Source organism: Siphateles boraxobius, unplaced genomic scaffold (genome assembly GCF_051911475.1).
Source record: "Siphateles boraxobius isolate OS27281-9 unplaced genomic scaffold, OSU_SipBor_1 103, whole genome shotgun sequence".
NCBI classification, from domain to species: domain Eukaryota; kingdom Metazoa; phylum Chordata; class Actinopteri; order Cypriniformes; family Leuciscidae; genus Siphateles; species Siphateles boraxobius.
Window position 1 is genome coordinate 14,487 of NW_027508704.1, and position 18,793 is coordinate 33,279.

The following is an 18,793-nucleotide window of genomic DNA, read 5'->3' on the forward strand; positions in this document are numbered from 1 at the left end:
TGGTTTATTTTGTGTTCTCATAAACCAGACACAGCAACCTGCCGTCTGATAAAAAAAAAAAAAAAAAAATCAGCAGAATAAAAGATACAAGTTCACCTAATTAAGTTTGATGTCAATGAAGACCTCAGAGCTTTTGAGTTTCTTCATTAACCTCGTCTTGTTGAGTAACTGGCCTGAGACTGGGCCCGGATGGCTCGCGAGCGGCGGGACGCTGGAGTGTGACCGGCTCAGACCTCCAGACTTCAACTAAACGCCTTCTCAAAAGAAACTAATTAGTCCCCAGATCAAAGCAGGATCATTGAAGTGGACGAGCCTCTTATTAATTTGGACTCAGGACTCTGGCTCTTATCAGCGCTGCTGTGAATGTTCAGGACCTGAGACGTTACGGGACACGGCGGCCTCCTAAGCGGTCCTTAACTTTTACTTTGTCAGTTTTAATTTAATTAGTCCGTTTTAGTAGTTGTAGAGAGTGCAGAGCAGTCCATCATCCCAGATCCTGCTGCTTTTAATCTTGCGTGTTTCTGCTGGAAATGAAAAGGAACATGTACAGTATATTACAGCATAATCACGGTTTAGCTGACTTTGATTCGCCTTTTCCAGATGCAGGATTTTCAGCCGGTGTCCGTAAACTCCTGCAGGAGCTCGAAGAACAAATAGACCACCGTTCAAAAGTTTGGAGTTTTGTAAGATTTATCTAAAATACTTTTATTCAGCAGATACACGTTAAATGGATGAAATTTCAAATAAATGCTGTTCTATTGAACTTTCTATTCATCAAAAAATCCTGTAATAAGAAATGTATGACGGTTTCCACAGAAATCTGAAGCAGCAACTGTTTTCAACACTGATAATAATCATAAATGTTTCTTGACCATCAAATCATCATATTATAGTGATTTCTGAAGGATCATGTGACACTGAAGACTGGAGTAATGATGATGAAAATTCAGCTTTGATCACAGGAATAAATTACACTTTACTATATATTCACATAGAAAACAGCTGATTTACATTATAATAATGTTTCATTGTTTTTACTGTATTTTGGTGAGCAGAATAGACTTTGTTTAATAACATTAACAAATCTCAACTTCCACAAACTTTTGAACTGTAGTGTATAAGAAACGTATAGAATTTTCTTTGAAATTATTAAATATTTACTACAAACATATCTAAATCTGGTACTTTCATGATGTTTTATGTTATTAATGAACATTATTGTAAAGTGTTCTTACTGTACTTTAACTGTAAAGGTTAAAAAACCCTGTTACTACATCAGTACTGTATATACAGGTACAATAACAGAGAGACGTAGTTTTCCGGGCTCAGCAGCAGGGGTTTATACGAAACAGGGGTCTTCACTCATCTGAGCTCCATGACAGGTGTAAATGGATGTTAAACTAGTCACTCTAATGCATTTTTAAACAGGCACAACAGCAGATATCCAGATGTGCTCGACGCTTCGCTCGCTCTAGTTTTCATCCATTTATCAGGCCATCTCTACCAGCTCAGAAGAGCTGCCCAGGTTCATCACTGCAGTGGACCATCGCAGACACACACACACACACACACACACACACACACACACACACACACACACACACACACACACACACACACACACACACACACACACACACACACACACACACACACACACACACTCTGCACTGAAACCCTCCGGGCATCACTGGATTCACCACACACACACACACACACACACACACACACACACACACACACACACACACACACACACACACACTCACACACACACACACACACACACACACACACACACACACACACACACACACACACACACACACACACACACTCTGCACTGAAACCCTCCGGCCATCACTGCATTCACCACACACACACACACACACACACACACACAGACACACACACACACACACACACACATACACACAATGTCATCTGGTGAAGCAGCCTCAAAACTTTTCGTGGCCCATGAAGATGATGATGAAGATGATGATGAAGATGATGATGATGATGATGAACTCTATGATCGTGTGAAATGAAGCTCATCGTCACATGCAGCACATCCATCACTTCAGTAAATGACACGTACCCTTTCAGTCAGTCTCGTTCTACGTTACGTCAGAATGACTGACGAATGTGGTCTCGTCCGAGAGCCCAATCACCTTCGAGCGGTACAAAACGAGCCAATTCAGCGGGTTCTCTTAAAGAGCCGGTTCCTCTCTGCTGTGACTCAGCGTTTCTTTCGGGCGCCGGCGAATGATCAGATGTCAATCACCGCTTTACAAGGCGGGCTTGAGTCCTCTAGAGATGAGGATTTGGCTTAGGTTGCCTCCCTCTGGGACGACAGCTTTACCCGAGTCTGATCCAGAGCTGACGGCCATGTTTGCCTGGGCAGCCGAGAGCATCAAGCTTGAGTGGAGCCCTCCACCGTTCCCCCAAGGATCGAGGCTGGATGACTGGTTCTTGCGTTTGGCGAACGCTGATCGTCAGCGCCCGCCTGTAGTTCCGTACTTCCCGGAAGTACACGAGGAAGTCACCAGTTCGTGGAGGGCACCTCTGACTGCCCGTAACCGTTCTGGGGCTTCCTCCGCCTTCACTGCCCTCGCCTCGTACCCCCAGTGGAGCGCTCTATTGCAATGCAACTGTGTCCTCAGAGCACCAAAGCCTGTAGGTTCTCGTCCACACTCATGGCCAAGGCTTTCAGAGCTGCGGTTCAGGCCGCTTCTGCCCTGCATGCCATGGCCATCCTACAAGTTCACTAGTCCAAGGCGCTGAAACAGATGCATGAGGGCAGTGCTGACCCAGGGCTTTTGCAGGAAGTGCGCACTGCTACCGACCTCGCTCTACGGGTGACGAAGGTCACTGTGCGGTCCCTGGGCCAGGTGAAGTCCACTCTGGTGGTCCAGGAATGCCACCTATGGCTCAACCTGGTGGAAATAAGGGAGTTTGAGCGGACCTGGTTCCTCAACTACCCGATCTCCCAGGCTGGGGTCTTCGGCGATGCGGTCGAGGACTTTACCCAGCAGTTCTCGGACGCCCTGAAGGAGTCTGAGGCGATCATACATATTCTGCCCCGGCGGCCTCCTCTGCTCCCGCTCGGCCACAGCAGCAGCCACTACCCAGGCCGAAACATGGAGACATGCGTCACTCCGCGTGAAGGCGGCGCTGCCCGTCTCCACCCTTCTCCTTTTCTTTTCCTTCCCAATTTTTCAAAGAAAGAACTAACACGAATTCTACCTCCGGGTCCCAAGAGGGCGCAGATGACAGTGGGCGACGCTCTGAGAACGCTCTGCCTTCTCACGCCCCCTCTTCCAGTCCCAGACCCCGCCTTCACCACAGGACGCTATGCCTCCCAAGTCAGGGCCGTTTGTTCCATCTCGCTGCCCCACGGCGGGTACACCTGTAGTTCCTCTGACCCCTCTGGTTCTGTTCCTGGGAGCCTGGCTAGAGCTTCCCAGCCCGTCCCGCTGGCACACCCGAACGATCAGGCTCAGCTATGCGATTCAATTCGCCCAGCGTCCTCCCCTGGTTTCGGGGAGTTCGCTTCACGATGGTGGGCAAGGACTCCCCTGTCATGCAAACAGAGGTAAACACTGGTGAAGGCTGCGATCGAGCCGGTCCCTCCAGCCAACATAAAGTATGGGTTTTACGGCCTCTACTTCATCGTACCCAAGGAAAGCGGTGGGTTATGACCAATCCTGGGCCTGCGTTCCTTGAACCAAGCCTTACATAGGCTTCCGTTCAAGATGTTAAGGCCTACGCTTTGCTTTCGAGGGGCAGGCATATCAGTAAATGGTTCTCCTATTCCATTCAGGCTGTCCCTGTCTTCCAGCGTCTTCACGAAGGTCGCGGAGGCGGCTTTTGCTCTTCTCAGGGAGCAGGGTGTTCGTACTGCCTCGGCGACTTGCTGATTCTAGCTCACTCTCGGGAACAGTTGTGCGAACACAGGGACCTGGTAGTCAAGAACCTCTCCCGACTGGGCCTTCGGGCCAACTGGGAAAAGAGCAAACTCTCCCCCATGCAGATCTCTTTTCTCGTTATGACTCAGACTCGATCGCCTGTCAATTTGCGGTGAAGATGGCGGTTCAGTTGGTCAGCCCCCATGTCGGACTAGATGTCTCCATGCGTTGCGATTCCCCTGCTTGGGAAATCCCACGTGTGGATTTCCATGGTACGGTAAGTCTCCTCTAGTAGCATGTGTCTTTCCCTTGACAAGACCACTCTTGCCTTCCCCGAGGTTGAAATATATTCCACCCTCTGGCAGGGTTACCTCAGAGATCTTCCATATGTATTCTGCCTAGGTTGTTCATGTGTGTATTTTAAGTCCTCCCTACAGGTAGGCATCATGCTTGCATTTTCCCGATGGGAATTTGCTAACTAGTGTACCTTGGTAACTCTCGTGTTAAGCCTAACACAAGAGTTACATGTAACATGTAACCCTGAGCTGTGGCTTGCGCAGGGCACTGGAAGACAGCCATTGTGGCGTTTTGCATAGGACCCCATTCGTCAGTCATTCCGATGTAACGTATAATGTGACGACTGAAAGGGAAAGACTGATATAAGTTACATCCCCTTGCCACAACCGCTGTACTGCTGAACACACCTCTCGGCTCCACAGCGAAGAACTTGAATGCGAGAATGCACACACTGCTCGCAATGCAAATTCCGCAAACCACTTTGTACTTTGCGTACCATTGGCTAATTTTGTACCACTCAGAGGTGATTGGGCTCTCGAGCGAGACCCCATTTGTCAGTCGATCTGACGTAACGTCTCTGTTCCCTCCTTCGGGGAACGGGGGTTACATACATAACCGAGACGTTCTGCCTCTCTGCAGCTGTGGATGAGTGATAGAGCAATGCATCTGACAACATTTCTGAGCAAATATTGTTTTAAAATGAGTTTTAAATAACAATAAGCATTTTAAAATTTGCATTAACTTAAATGATAAATATTGGTCGAGCACTAAAGTTGATTTTACCTGCATTGTTTGTTGCTGATGCTTCTTTTGTCATTTGCTTTATGCTCATTACATGGCCAAACGCATGCAGACCGTGATGAACACACACACACACACTTTACTAACAGCTGCATGAACTCTAACATGCTTCTGTATTTCATCATGACCTGAACTCGACCAAAGAGTGCAGAAGTGCTCACAGCTGCAATGAGGATCTGCTCCCTATTTAATGTTGTTATTAAATAGCCTATATGAATCAAGCACATATTGGAGGTCTGCATACTCTTGGCCATGTAGTGTGTGTTGCTTATTAATGTGCTTCCCTTTTTTTGCTAAAGGCCATTTTCCCCACACGCTCTGGATTATAGTCGGTAATGCTTACCTTTATTTTGCAACCAAATCAGACTTATCATTGCTTTTTCTGCAGGAGTCCATCAACATAATTACAATCATCTCGGTCTCAGTAGCCCAACGCGAACACCGAAAAATGGTAAGGAACCATCTTAAAGAATAATCTTGTTGTCGAGTGCTTGTGTTTGCATGCCTACAAGATCAACTGGTTCTATGAACAGCTTAATGGCATTGGCCATCTTCATCATCATCATCATCTTTAAGAAAAAACCTCAGAGAACCTTAAAGTTCATGTTGTCAATGAGGGCGGCGCTCAGGCTGGTATTTAAATCTCCCAGCTGTAACGAAAGCTTCTGACTGGCGAGCAGAAACGGCTCGTTAGCACTGATTAAATCACTGCCGTTGGTGAAGCTCTCGAGTCGGACTGGGGTTGGTGGAGGATGGGAGTCGCTTTCCCACCCAACAAGCTTCAAAGGCTCCCAGTGGATCTGTGCTAATATGACAAAGCCTGTTATTGCCCTCACACAGAGCAGCTGATGCACTGCATGAAGATCCTGTGTGCTGTGGTTTATTATGACTTGTGTTGCATGGCGGGTCATCTCGGCCTGCAGTCTAAATCTTTTACAGCTTATATACTATTTGCATTTTGTCTTGTAACATATGCTAAAATAATATTTTAATACAATACACACACACAAACTATATAGTATCACTACATTTAGTTTACACACTGCCGTTCAAAAGTCTTCTTTTTTAAAAAAAAAATCAATACTTTTATTCATCGAGGATGCATTAAATTCACTGTAAAGACACTTGTAATGACACAAATGATTCTATTTAAAATAAATCCTGTTCTTCTTCATCAAAGAATCTTGAAAAAGAAAAAGTATGTTTCTTGAGCATCAAATCATCATATTATAATGATTTCTGAAGGATCATGTAACTGAAAATTCAGCTTTGATCACAGGAATAAATTACACAACTATATATTCACATAGAAAACAGCTGTTTTACATTGGAATAATATTTCACTGTTTTCACAGTACAGTTTTTTTATCAAATAAATGCAGCCTTGGTGAGCAGAAGAGACTTTAACATTAAAAAATCATTACACATTAAAAAATCTCTTGAACGGTAGTGTGTATGGTATAATATAAAGTCTTCCTGAATATACAGTGGCACGTTCAAATTTTGCAGAGTTAGATGCGTTTCTGGGTTAAATATATTTTGTTAATCCTGGAACAACATTCCTGTCTGAAAACATAGTCCTTATCCATAACTTATCCATAAAATAGATGGAAATGATGTGTGAATAACACTGATTGTGAGACAAAATTTACATAAACTGTAAACTTGTCTCTCAAATCTGATTGGTTGGTTGGAATGTTGATACAGGAACATGTTGCACTTGGTGAAATCAGGATCTGCTATACAGTGTCCTCCGAAAGATTGGACATACTGTAACAGGGTGGGATTTTGGACAATATATGAAAGCTTATCATTTTGTGATAACTTTTTATTGCTAAAGGACAACCTGAACCAATCAATCAATCAATCAACCAATCAATGAATGAATGAATCAATCAATCAATCAATCAAATGGAACATTAAATGAGCCTAAGATGGTTTCCTGGTCTAAACCAGCTGAACATCCCGGCCAGTCCACTGTTACTTCCATTACTATATAATCGAAAATAATTATTATTGTTGGTGTTCATTGGTAATTTCCACTAGAATGCATTTACATTAGGAAATGAATGATGGTTTATATTGTCTAAAAGCGCACTTTGAATGCTAGGGCACTTTGAATGCTAGGGCACTTTGAATGCTAGGGCACTTTGAGTGCTAGGACGTGTTGTACAGTATGTATGCAGTGAATGAAGGCGTATCGATTCAAACACACCCTTCAGTCTCCACCATCATTCCTGTGAAAATCCTCTCGCGGTCTGGACTCGTTCTCTACCGCTGCTGCTGCAAATACTCACTCCCACAAAAAGCAAAAATGCCATTTCACGATGCTTCATCATTACAAGAGCGCCAAAAAACAAAGCATCCCGACTCTATTTCAATTGCTCTTATTGAACTGCGTTCTTTTTCCCTTGAATTGACCAGCTCACAGATCTCTGAGGCACGGTAAGTTATCTTCGCAACATCATTGATTCTCTGTCTTTCCTTCTCCTCCTCCTCCCTCCAATGAAGATGAATGTTTTCCACTTCACACACCACCAACCGCTGATACCCAATGCATGAACTGAGCACGTGTAAATGCAGTTGTGTAAGCGTTGCTCGTCCTCCGTCCGTCTGTGAAGTGTTGTTGCGTCTCATTCTGCTGCGCTGGTCGCGACTCTATTTATAAACTGGGCCTGATCCTCGACCGGAGACTCGGACTGGCGTGACGGGCATGAGGAGCCTCACACACATCACATCGATCACATCGCATCACATCCGTCACCGCACCCGATTGGTCCGCGACGCCAAGACTCTTATAGACACTAAATCCCAGTCTAGAAGTTCCCATCATCCCTCCACACAGTAATGTCTTCAACATGTCAAGTGTGTGCTGAGACGTTTATGAATGTGTGATTTTGACTGTTCCCAGTTAAAGATGCGATGGTGTGTTTTGTCTTGCCCGCAGAAAGCACCCGGATGAACAGTATCCTCACCTCGCAGACCGAGCCATACGATCTGTCCTTCTCTCGCTCCTTCCAGAGTCTCTCTCATCTCCCCCCTTCATACGAATCTGCCGTGAAAGCTGACCTCAACAAATACTCCTCGCTCAAGAAACTAAGTATGTGCCAGTCTAATGTCCTCAGCTCTGATAATGATGTATCTTTCGGGTCTAAAACCTCAAGACCGCGCGTCAGTTCAGCCGTCTCAAATACTGCTGTTTATTTCATTACATCTTCAGTCACGGTTCAGTTTGTTAACACCAGTTACATACAGAAATAAAGTCGAAATTGTGAGAAATAAAGTCAAAATTACAAGGAAATTGTTACAATTTACTATTTACAGTGTCATTTATTTATTCAGTTTTGTTAATACTTTACAATAAGTTTCCATTTTTTATGGATATTATGAATAAGATCACAATTACAGTTATGAGAAAACAGTCTCAAATGTGAGATATAGAGTATCAAATAATTTTCAATAGCATTATAATTATATTTGTTGTAACACTTACTGTAGTAACGTTCAGTTTGTTGACGTTTGTTAATGCAACAACGAACAGCACTTTTACAGCATTCATCCATTTAGGTCAATGTTAATTAACAGTGATAAAAGAAGATTTATTAATCAATTTACATTAACCCTGATCAAAAATTCCTGAAAACATGGTTCATTCAGGCACTGTATTTGTGTGTATCTTTCACATTCAGAAAGTGTAAATCTGGAGAGCTACTGATAGTCTGTTAGTATGGGAGATTCAACATTATATACATATTAATGCACAATTGACGGTGACTTGATTCAAGAACGAGGCTCCTTCAGATCCCAGAAATCAGTCGGGCTGTAAAGAGTCAGCACGTCTGATAATCAGTAATGAACATTCAGAGTACAATTCATTGTTGATTCCTGTGTAAATCATCTTTGTAAACACACTCTATATTTGCTGTGGCTTCTATAAGCCGAGTAAAATCCCTATAGGCAAACGTAAGCGTAATGTAACGCAGGGAGTCGTGGCTCTCCGTGGAGATTAGAGGTTTCATTTCATCCCGTCAGGATCTTCCTCAACAGGAGGCCATTATCCACTCGCAAGGCTCGATCTGAATCTGATCTCACTGAGTAAAGCGTTCTTGTGGCCTCAGACCCATCGTATTGATCCAGCTAGTGGCAGGTTCTTTTGCTGTGTAATAAGGTCTCAGCTCATTATATTCCCTAAGTGAAGAGTAAATTCCCCTGAGGCTTGTGTAATTGCATAAAGAACGCTCTAGATCTCTCCCGGCCCTGAACCCTGGGAAACTGACAGGTCTCCTCATCTGCAGTTCTCCCGCGTGCCGAGCTTCTACCAGCGAAAACATGCAATCATACACTAAACTATTGATGGCAGCAGACCCTCCTTCTCCGCCGAGTCTCGGTAAGCCTTGAAGAAGGTTATTTCTAGTAGGCTGTAGCCGAAAGGCTTAGAGCTTCGTTGTTTTGCTCCGACAGATCATGTTGGATGCAACGTTTCTGTTAATAACATCCCGAGTATCTTCCTCCTCCTCCTCTTCAGATGTTTGTTTTGCTAATGTCCACAAACCTTCAAAAGGAGACTCCTTTATGAAGAAAGATTAAGTGAATCTGTAATCACCATAAACCGATTATGTGCCATTAATTCCCCTCAATAACACAGTGTTGGTCCTCTCGGCGAGTGTGAGATAAATGGTGCTATTGAGCTCTTTTATCTCCTAACAAACTCAATCTCATCCCCTCAAGAGACGCGGTTTCAAATGTCCCACAAATATGACTGCACCTTCCTCGAGCTGTGAATTATTCTGCACTTTTTTATTTTTCACAAACCTCTCATCACAGTTATTCAATTAATTCTCACTTAAAGGAAGATTTGTGGCTGTAATTTTGTTTGATACACTCCTTTATTGCATTCACTTCGATATGACTGGGCTCTAAATGTGTGGAGAAATCTATCAAGTGTAACTGATATCTCAAGGACATCAGCCTCCCCAGATTGTATTCATTACACCTCGAGTAATTTCATTATTTCCAGTTCCAATCATTACAGTAGAGTCCGGACCGTCCTGGACGAGTGTGTGTCCTGAATCTCTCCAGCTGTGATGCACCATCAACCCTTTACACAATAGAAAGACTCTGCTTTAAAGTATCTTATTGACTATTAACCAATTCACCATGCGCTGTAGTATTTCGAAAGTTTTAGTCGATTTCACACATTTTAGTTTGGCAATAGTTCAACAAGTAAAATGTGTAGGCCTACGAGTTTATTTAACAATAACACGTTAATCAATGTAAGTACGAATAAATTACTTACTGGCAGAAATGATATCAATCGCATTCTTCTTCTTCTGAGGTAAATTCAAGGCTTCTTTGAAACTCGATGAAAAGCAGATGAATCTGAAGTTTGATGTGTTGTTTATCGAGGGGATGGAGGCGTTTACAGGTTTACGTGCCTCAAGGACGATTACCGTATGAATATCTTGTGCTGTGTGTGGGTGTGCCCACATTAACAATAATGAGCTCAGAAGGGAAAGATTGTCTTGTTGGTTTCATCCAGATTACATAAAAAGAGAATATTTGTTTTCGATTTGACTTACATAATTTAAGTAGACACTTTATTCTTTCTAAAGACTTATGTCTTCTTTCTCATGTCTCTGTGGAGTTTCGGTTCATTCTTGTGACGCGCTTCAGAAAGAGGTTCACAGAAGACTGAGACTGCAGAAAGTGCAACCTGTTCGCTTTCTTCAATTTACAAAAATTGTGTATACAAAAAAAGAGTGGTTACAAAAATAAAAGTAGATCCTTTAAGGCCAATTCGCACTCCACAGACAAACGCCAACAAATAAGTCTGTGGGAGTTTGTTGGATCAGTGTGTTCCCCCTGTCGGCGTCTGTTGGCGTTGGGTCTGACATGTTCAATCTGCTTTTGTTGGGTCGGGGAATGTCTGAGCAGTGTGATATGATTTTCCAACAAACGACAACAAACTCTGACGTGATCCGACCTGGCCACGAACCGGGTTCACTAACGAGGATGAGGCAAGTCCCTTGTAAAGCAGGTGCTGAGCGTGCTTAGTAAATTATCCTTGTCGTGAAAACGGCAGGTTTCTGGACAAACCAGAACACAATTCTAGAGAAAGAGCAAGGAGAATCCTGCGAGAGCATACTGGAGAAGGTTAGAGCACGCACGTGTAAACTCTGAGCGAGAGCAGAGTCATATCTGAAAGCACGCGTCCAGTAAGTTTTGTGCAAGAGAAAGAAATCCTCTCGTGAGCGGAGAGTCGTAACTCTTGGGTTACAATAGTGCGTTCTCGTCATGTAACGCCATAGAATGCCTCAGATGAACTATAAAGAGTAGAACCATTTTGTATTTAGAATCTTTACAATTGTCATAAAGAGACGAGAAGAAAGTCGTGTCTGAAAGCTGCAATCTGAATAGAAAAAATCTCGTATTTTGTGTGTGTGCTTGACCATTTCCGTGGATGCTCGAGTTTGTCGGCAGTGTGAGCATGACATTATTTTTTATAAAATTCTAAATTCAACGGCCAACTTGTTTGTTTGCGTTTGGGAATAGGCCTTTACAGTTTCAAATGATGTATTACTCATTACAGTATGACAACTTTTTTCAGAAAAAAATGCAAGTAATTAAAATCCAATCGTTATTACGTTTTATAAAAGAGGCCTCAGACAAGTTACCTTGTTTTCAGGTTGACTTGAATAATCTGACACTGCTTGTGCTTTCCCACAGCGGATAAGGACGTTGACGACTACTACACTAGGAAGAGGAATCTTCCAGACCTGGCGGCCCGAGGAACTCTTCCTCTGCACATGATGAAGATGAACCAGGATCCCCCGAGCCAGCAGCCGCAGCCAGCGCCCCGCCAGCGCCCCCGCCGGGTCCAGAGGGCCATGTCCCAGGACCGGGTGCTGTCTCCCGAACGCAGCCAGGAGCTTGACTTCCCCACGTCCCCCTACGCCATCTCCCCGTACGGCGGGCGGATCCTCTCCGACGAGCAGCTCCTGTCGGCCGAGCGTCTGCGCTCCCATGAGCGGCTCATCTCGCAGGAACGCCACTACTCGCAGGAGCGCATCCACGCGCAGGACCGGCTCCACTCTCAGGAACGCCTGCATTCCCAGGACCGCCTCTTTTCCCAGGACCGCCTCTACTCGCAGGATCCACTCATCTCTCCCGACAAGATGATGTCCATCAAGCGCTCCGGGTTCCACAGCGACAAGTCCATGTCCAGAGCCATATCGCACACGGACGTGTTCATGCCCACCACGCCCCTCCTGGACCGATATAAGATGACCAAAATGCACTCCCATCCCAGTGCCTCGAACAACACGCCACAGAACACTTCCACCATGAACCAGACGGCCTCCAAGAGACAGGCCTTCGCCTCGCGCCGCACACAGACGGTGGAGCAGCTCCACTACGTCCCGCAGCACCACCACCACTACCGCACCGGGAGCAAGACCGAAGTAACTGTTTAACCGTTCACGGCCCACAGAAGCAAACACTCGTCTCAGATCCGGTTCTGCAGGAACTGACCCAGCACCAGCTACTCTAGAGTCCACACCCAGACCCTTCTGTGTGCATTCCCATTCAGTTATGTGTGTTTGTTTATCACTAATGAGGAAGGACTTCTGCATTCGTAAGGGCTTTGCATGGGGATTCGCAGACTGCGTCCGAAGATAGAACGTATGATGAAAGGTATGGACATAGAACAGAAGTGTATAAATTTATATATAAATACACACTATATATATATATATGAATAAATACAAATACTGTTTGTACTTCCGGTCCTAGTCAATAGCTTTAGAAGTTCTTATGATGTTCGCGCACTTCTTTTGGTGCCTCTACGAAAACGTTCCTTTTCAACAACGAAGTGGTTTTGTGGGTTAAAAAGCACAATCAAGTAAAAGTTGCGTTTGGTTTTGTTCATTCGCTCTATGGGTGATATCTAGCATATATTATGTTTGTTCTTCAATTAATGGCCATTCATTATTTTGCGAAGATGATTGTAAATAAGCTCTTTTAGCACCAGTAAATGGATGAGTCTGTTCTGGTTGGCATTTGTATTATTGTAGTTTAATTTTTAGAGATTCAAGACTTCTTCAGAACTATAGAGAACCCACTAACCCAGTGTTGGACCATTTAAAGTAATATGATACTGTATGTGTGTCCGTTCAAATGTGTTTGTAGAATGAGAACCGGGCGAATGTTGCTGAAAAATATGTTGATTTCTGGCTGTAGACTGTGTTGCAGTGACTCACAAGACAAATGAGTATATTATGCTTGTTGTAGTAGCTTCAAATAAACCGTCCTTATTTTTCTAAACATTAACATACATGTGAAAAGGTTCATGTGCCTCAAAAAACACTGAAATATTAAAGAGCTCTAATCTAATAGTCCATGTAATCTGGGTGGCTAAATTCAGATGAATTGAGAAAAACACAAAGATGCATTTTTTTTTTTTAAACGTGGGTAAGTTTCATAAAAAAAGCAACATTTTGAACAAAAAATCATGTTTTTATCAAAGACTTTGTCCGGATGAGATTCAAAACGATGATCATAAACACAGATGGAGTGTATGATAGCTTTGTTGAAGAACATGTTCATTTGAGTTCATGAGAGAAGTAACGATGTCTGGTTTGTGAACAAAATGTCATTTTGAACAATTTTCCCAGCAAAGAATGAATCGAACTAGTTTAAGAAAAAAGTCAAGTGGAGGTGATGCTGGGATACTACAGACCCGCTTCATCGCTATTGCCTGGGAAAGAGCGGCCAGCACATTATTCAGAATTCCTCCTTTTGTGTTCAAGGAGTAAATAAAGTCACAGGTTGGGAACGACATGAGAAACTCTGCTTCTCGGGTGATTCTCTATTTTACCATATAGGTTACTTCACCAGCTTTTCTTCAGGCCATTGCGTATGACAACCTTGCCTCAAGGTTTCAGGAAAGCAATCATTCACTTTTAAATGCTTTTTGGTATATTTACAAATCATGTTACAGTTTAACTTCGGAAACACTCGTGTAAAATAGTCTGAGAGAAAAAGAAATGCAATTACTTACACCCAGAACTCGTCCCGTCTTCCAGCAGAGAAGAGAAAGCCGATGTATCTGAAAACTAACCAACCAAATATGCTTCAGTGACTAGGTGATATATTGGGTTATTTTATCATTTTTTTGGACATGTGAATTAATACCCGCTGCTTGCGTCCCAGCCGGAGCTGGAGAAACCTCCTTTAAATTCATTGAACTTTAGGGGTGAAAATGCAATTCTCACACACAAACAAAGCCTTTTGCATTTGCATTTCTTTATTTGCAAAAGCTTTATGGGTGAGACGGACTCGCATCTGCGATCCTCGAAGCTCTCTTCATCCCCATCAGCATTTAGATGAAAATATGACACTTAAATGGAGTCTGTGTAGCAGATTGGCAGTAAAACCAGACACTAAAGCTTCCTCTGTGTGCAAATGGCCGTCGACTGAAACATCGCTCACATGAAGTAATGAAAAGCCCTCCAGGTCTCTGCTTCTGAGAGCAATGTCTTGTTCAGTCGAGACGAAATGTTTCCTGCTAAAATGTTGATGTGTAAGGCTGTGTGTGAATATGCAGCATTATTCGTCAATTATTTAGCATGTGTCAGTCAGAACGGCCGAGTGCAAAAACAAGAGCGTTTTAACCGCATGCTTCTGAAAAATGCATTTCTGTGTGAGAAACTGTTAGTTTCGGCTTCAGATGTGCTGAACAATACACAGAAAACACACTGGCGTTCCATCATTCTCTTAAGGACTCTCATAAGGCTTGAATACATCACATAAATCTTCATATTCCACACAGCACTTGTGAATAATATAGGCAATGGTGCATTTCTAAAGCTTTTAAAGAAAAAGAAGAGGCTCCAAGCGCTTCCATTAAGTTTAGTTTGCTCTTGTCTCAAATTAACATATTTCAGAAAGCCAATGTGAAGAAACGCCACGATCCTCTGGAAATTAGCAGAAATACAGCCTGCTTTAATATTACATACACTGCGCCATCCCGGCTCTCGTGAGTGACTCCTCGAGACTGACCTGTAGCCTAGCAACAGCGCTCCCATGAAGAGGACAGCTCAGACACGTGTGTGTGTGTGTATGTGTGTGACGACGAGGCTTTACTGGAGATCTTCTACTGTACATGTTTATGAGCCACTGGGGAAACACGAGCTTTCCTCTGTCTTCGTATTTGAAAAGAAATACACATTACGTAGCCTACTGTACTATCAACACAACATTACATTTTTAAAGGTCTAGTTTGACCACAAATTACATGTCATGTGATTGTCTTTCTTCCAGAACACAAAAGACGAGAAATATGAAAAGGGACACAGTAAAGTAGTTAATGCAGTGTTTTCCAGTGTCCTGCTCTTAAAGCTCATTTGCACTTGTGTATATTCTACACGTCACGAAATGTCTTCATGTTCGACACACAAAGCTCTATGACTTAAAATATTTCTTTCTTTCTTTTACGAACTTCCTTCGTAATTGAAAGTGCTGTTGCCCTGGTCCTTTTAGATCTTAGCTCTGCATTTGACATGGTTGACCATTCAATTCTTATATCACGACTGACAAACTTAGGCATTCAGGGCACTATTTTAAATTGGTTTCAGTCTTTTTTTACTAATGGAACTTTCTCTGTTTGTCTCGGAAATTGCACCTTTCCTGCGGTGTACCACAGGGATCCATTTTGGCCCCAACATTGTTTTCCTTATATCTGTTGCCATTGGGTTCTATTTTTTCTAAACACGGAGTATCATTTCATTTATACGCTGATGACACTCAGTTGTATTTCCCATTTAAGCGAAACAACTCAAGCTCTCTAGAAGTTCTACTTGCATGCTTTCAGGAAGTGAAGCTTTGGCTGGCACAAAACTGAAGTAATGCTGTTTGGACCTAGTGATCGCTATGATTCCGGTATTCTAGATCTTGACGAGTTAAACCCTCGTGTTACATCATCTGCAAAAAATCTAGGTTTTGTGTTTGACTCAGGCCTTAAGTTTGATCAGCAAATAAACTCTGTCGTTAAAACCTGTTTTTTCCACCTACGTCGTCTTGCAAGAGTTAAATCCTTTCTCTCTCTAAAGAATTTTGTAATAGTGATTCATGCTTTTATCTCCTCACGAATCGACTACTGTAATTCACTTTATATTGGAACTAACCATTCATCCATTGGACGCCTTCAACTAGTACAAAACGCTGCTGCCAGACTGTTGACAGGTAGTCGTAAGTTCGATCATATCACTCCGATCTTAACTTCCCTAAACTGGATACCAGTCAAACAGAGAATTGAGTTTAAAATTTTAGTTTTTGTTTATAAATCACTACATGGCCTAGCACCAGGCTACTTATCTGATCTAATACACTTCCATAACCCACCGAGATCACTTAGGTCTAGTAACCTCGGATTGCTCACAGTGCATAGATCAAAACTGAAACATCGAGGTGACCGTGCCTTTGCAGTTGCAGGCCCCAAATTATGGAATAACCCACTTTCAATTAGAACAGTCACGTCAATTAGAATTGCCACCTTTAAATCCAAGCTCAAAAAACACTTTCTTAATGTGGATCCTTAATGTAGCCTACTCTCCTATGAATTATATTAATTCTACTATTCTTTTTATGTTTTTTAATTGTATCTATTGCTCGTGCTATTTTTATTATGTTGTATTACCTTTGCTCTGATTACTCTGTCCTGTTCAGCACTTTGCTCAACAATGGCTTGTTTTTAAATGTGCTTTACAAATAAAGAAGGAAAGAAAGAAGTTGCCGCTTTGGAAACAGTTTAACTGAAAAATGTTCAACTCTGTTTGCATTTTCGAAGAAATCTAAAAAAGTGGTAAAAACAAAAGCAGGTTTGTGAACACTAATGGTCATACACGGTCTGTTTTCTTTTAGTAGTGTTAATTATGAATATTATTTAATTATCTTTTATAATTTTTTATAAAAACATTTTATTTTATATATATATAGCGTCAGACTATATATCTATACAGACACTCCTTTACAGACCCTCCTCTACAGACCCTCCACTACAGACGCTCCTCTACAGACCCTCCTCTACAGACCCTCCACTACAGACGCTCCTCTACAGACCCTCCTCTACAGACGCTCCTCTAGAGACCCTCCTCTACAGACGCTCCTCTAGAGACACTCCTCTACAGACCCTCCACTACAGACCCTCCTCTACAGACACTCCTCTACAGACACTCCTCTACAGACCCTCCTCTACAGATCCTCCTCTACAGACACTCCTCTAGAGACACTCCTCTACAGACGCTCCTCTACAGATCCTCCTCTACAGACGCTCCTCTACAGATACTCCTCTACAGACACTCCTCTACAGACCCTCCTCTACAGACACTCCTCTACAGACACTCCTCTACAGACCCTCCTCTACAGATCCTCCTCTACAGACACTCCTCTAGAGACACTCCTCTACAGACCCTCCTCTACAGACACTCCTCTACAGACCCTCCTCTACAGACACTCCTCTACAGACACTCCTCTACAGACCCTCCTCTACAGATCCTCCTCTACAGACACTCCTCTAGAGACACTCCTCTACAGATCCTCCTCTACAGACGCTCCTCTAGAGACCCTCCTCTACAGACCCTCCTCTACAGACGCTCCACTACAGACGCTCCTCTACAGACGCTCCACTACAGACGCTCCACTACAGACGCTCCTCTACAGACCCTCCTCTACAGACGCTCCTCTAGAGACCCTCCTCTACAGACGCTCCTCTACAGACGCTCCTCTAGAGACACTCCTCTACAGACCCTCCACTACAGACCCTCCTCTACAGACGCTCCTCTACAGACGCTCCTCTACAGATACTCCTCTACAGACACTCCTCTACAGACCCTCCTCTACAGACACTCCTCTACAGACACTCCTCTACAGACGCTCCTCTAGAGACGCTCCTCTAGAGACGTCCTCTACAGACCCTCCACTACAGACGCTCCTCTAGAGACCCTCCACTACAGACCCTCCTCTACAGACGCTCCTCTACAGACCCTCCACTACAGACGCTCCTCTAGAGACCCTCCACTACAGACCCTCCTCTACAGACGCTCCTCTACAGACGCTCCTCTACAGACGCTCCTCTACAGACCCTCCTCTACAGACGCTCCTCTACAAACACTCCTCTACAGACGCTCCTCTAGAGACCCTCCTCTACAGACCCTCCTCTACAGACGCTCCTCTACAGACCCTCCACTACAGACGCTCCTCTAGAGACCCTCAACTACAGACCCTCCTCTACAAACGCTCCTCTAGAGACACTCCTCTACAGACCCTCCACTACAGACCCTCCACTACAGACGCTCCTCTAGAGACCCTCCACTACAGACCCTCCTCTACAGACGCTCCTCTACAGACCCTCCACTACAGACGCTCCTCTAGAGACCCTCCACTACAGACCCTCCTCTACAGACGCTCCTCTACAGACGCTCCTCTACAGACGCTCCTCTACAGACCCTCCTCTACAGACGCTCCTCTACAGACACTCCTCTACAGACGCTCCTCTAGAGACCCTCCTCTACAGACCCTCCTCTACAGACGCTCCTCTACAGACCCTCCACTACAGACGCTCCTCTAGAGACCCTCCACTACAGACCCTCCTCTACAGACGCTCCTCTAGAGACACTCCTCTACAGACCCTCCACTACAGACCCTCCTCTACAGACCCTCCACTACAGACGCTCCACTACAGACCCTCCTCTACAGACCCTCCTCTACAGACCCTCCACTACAGACACTCC

At 43.9% G+C, this 18,793-nt stretch overlaps 1 protein-coding gene across 2 annotated transcripts; it reads left to right on the forward strand.

Moving 5' to 3' along the window:
* The first annotated feature begins 1,972 nt into the window (after positions 1–1,972).
* Positions 1,973–13,317, forward strand: LOC143752952 (protein shisa-6-like). 2 transcript variants are annotated; one of them, XM_077245620.1, is made up of 5 exons: positions 1,973–2,083; positions 5,395–5,457; positions 7,431–7,451; positions 7,954–8,106; positions 11,733–13,317. In XM_077245620.1, the coding sequence occupies exons 1-5, from the start codon at positions 2,062–2,064 to the stop codon at positions 12,476–12,478; spliced, it is 1,005 nt and encodes a 334-aa protein (XP_077101735.1). In that variant the 5' UTR covers positions 1,973–2,061; the 3' UTR covers positions 12,479–13,317. The 2 variants fall into 2 exon arrangements, with proteins under 2 accessions (XP_077101735.1, XP_077101736.1); XM_077245621.1 differs by lacking the exon at positions 7,431–7,451.
* Positions 13,318–18,793: the final 5,476 nt, after the last annotated feature.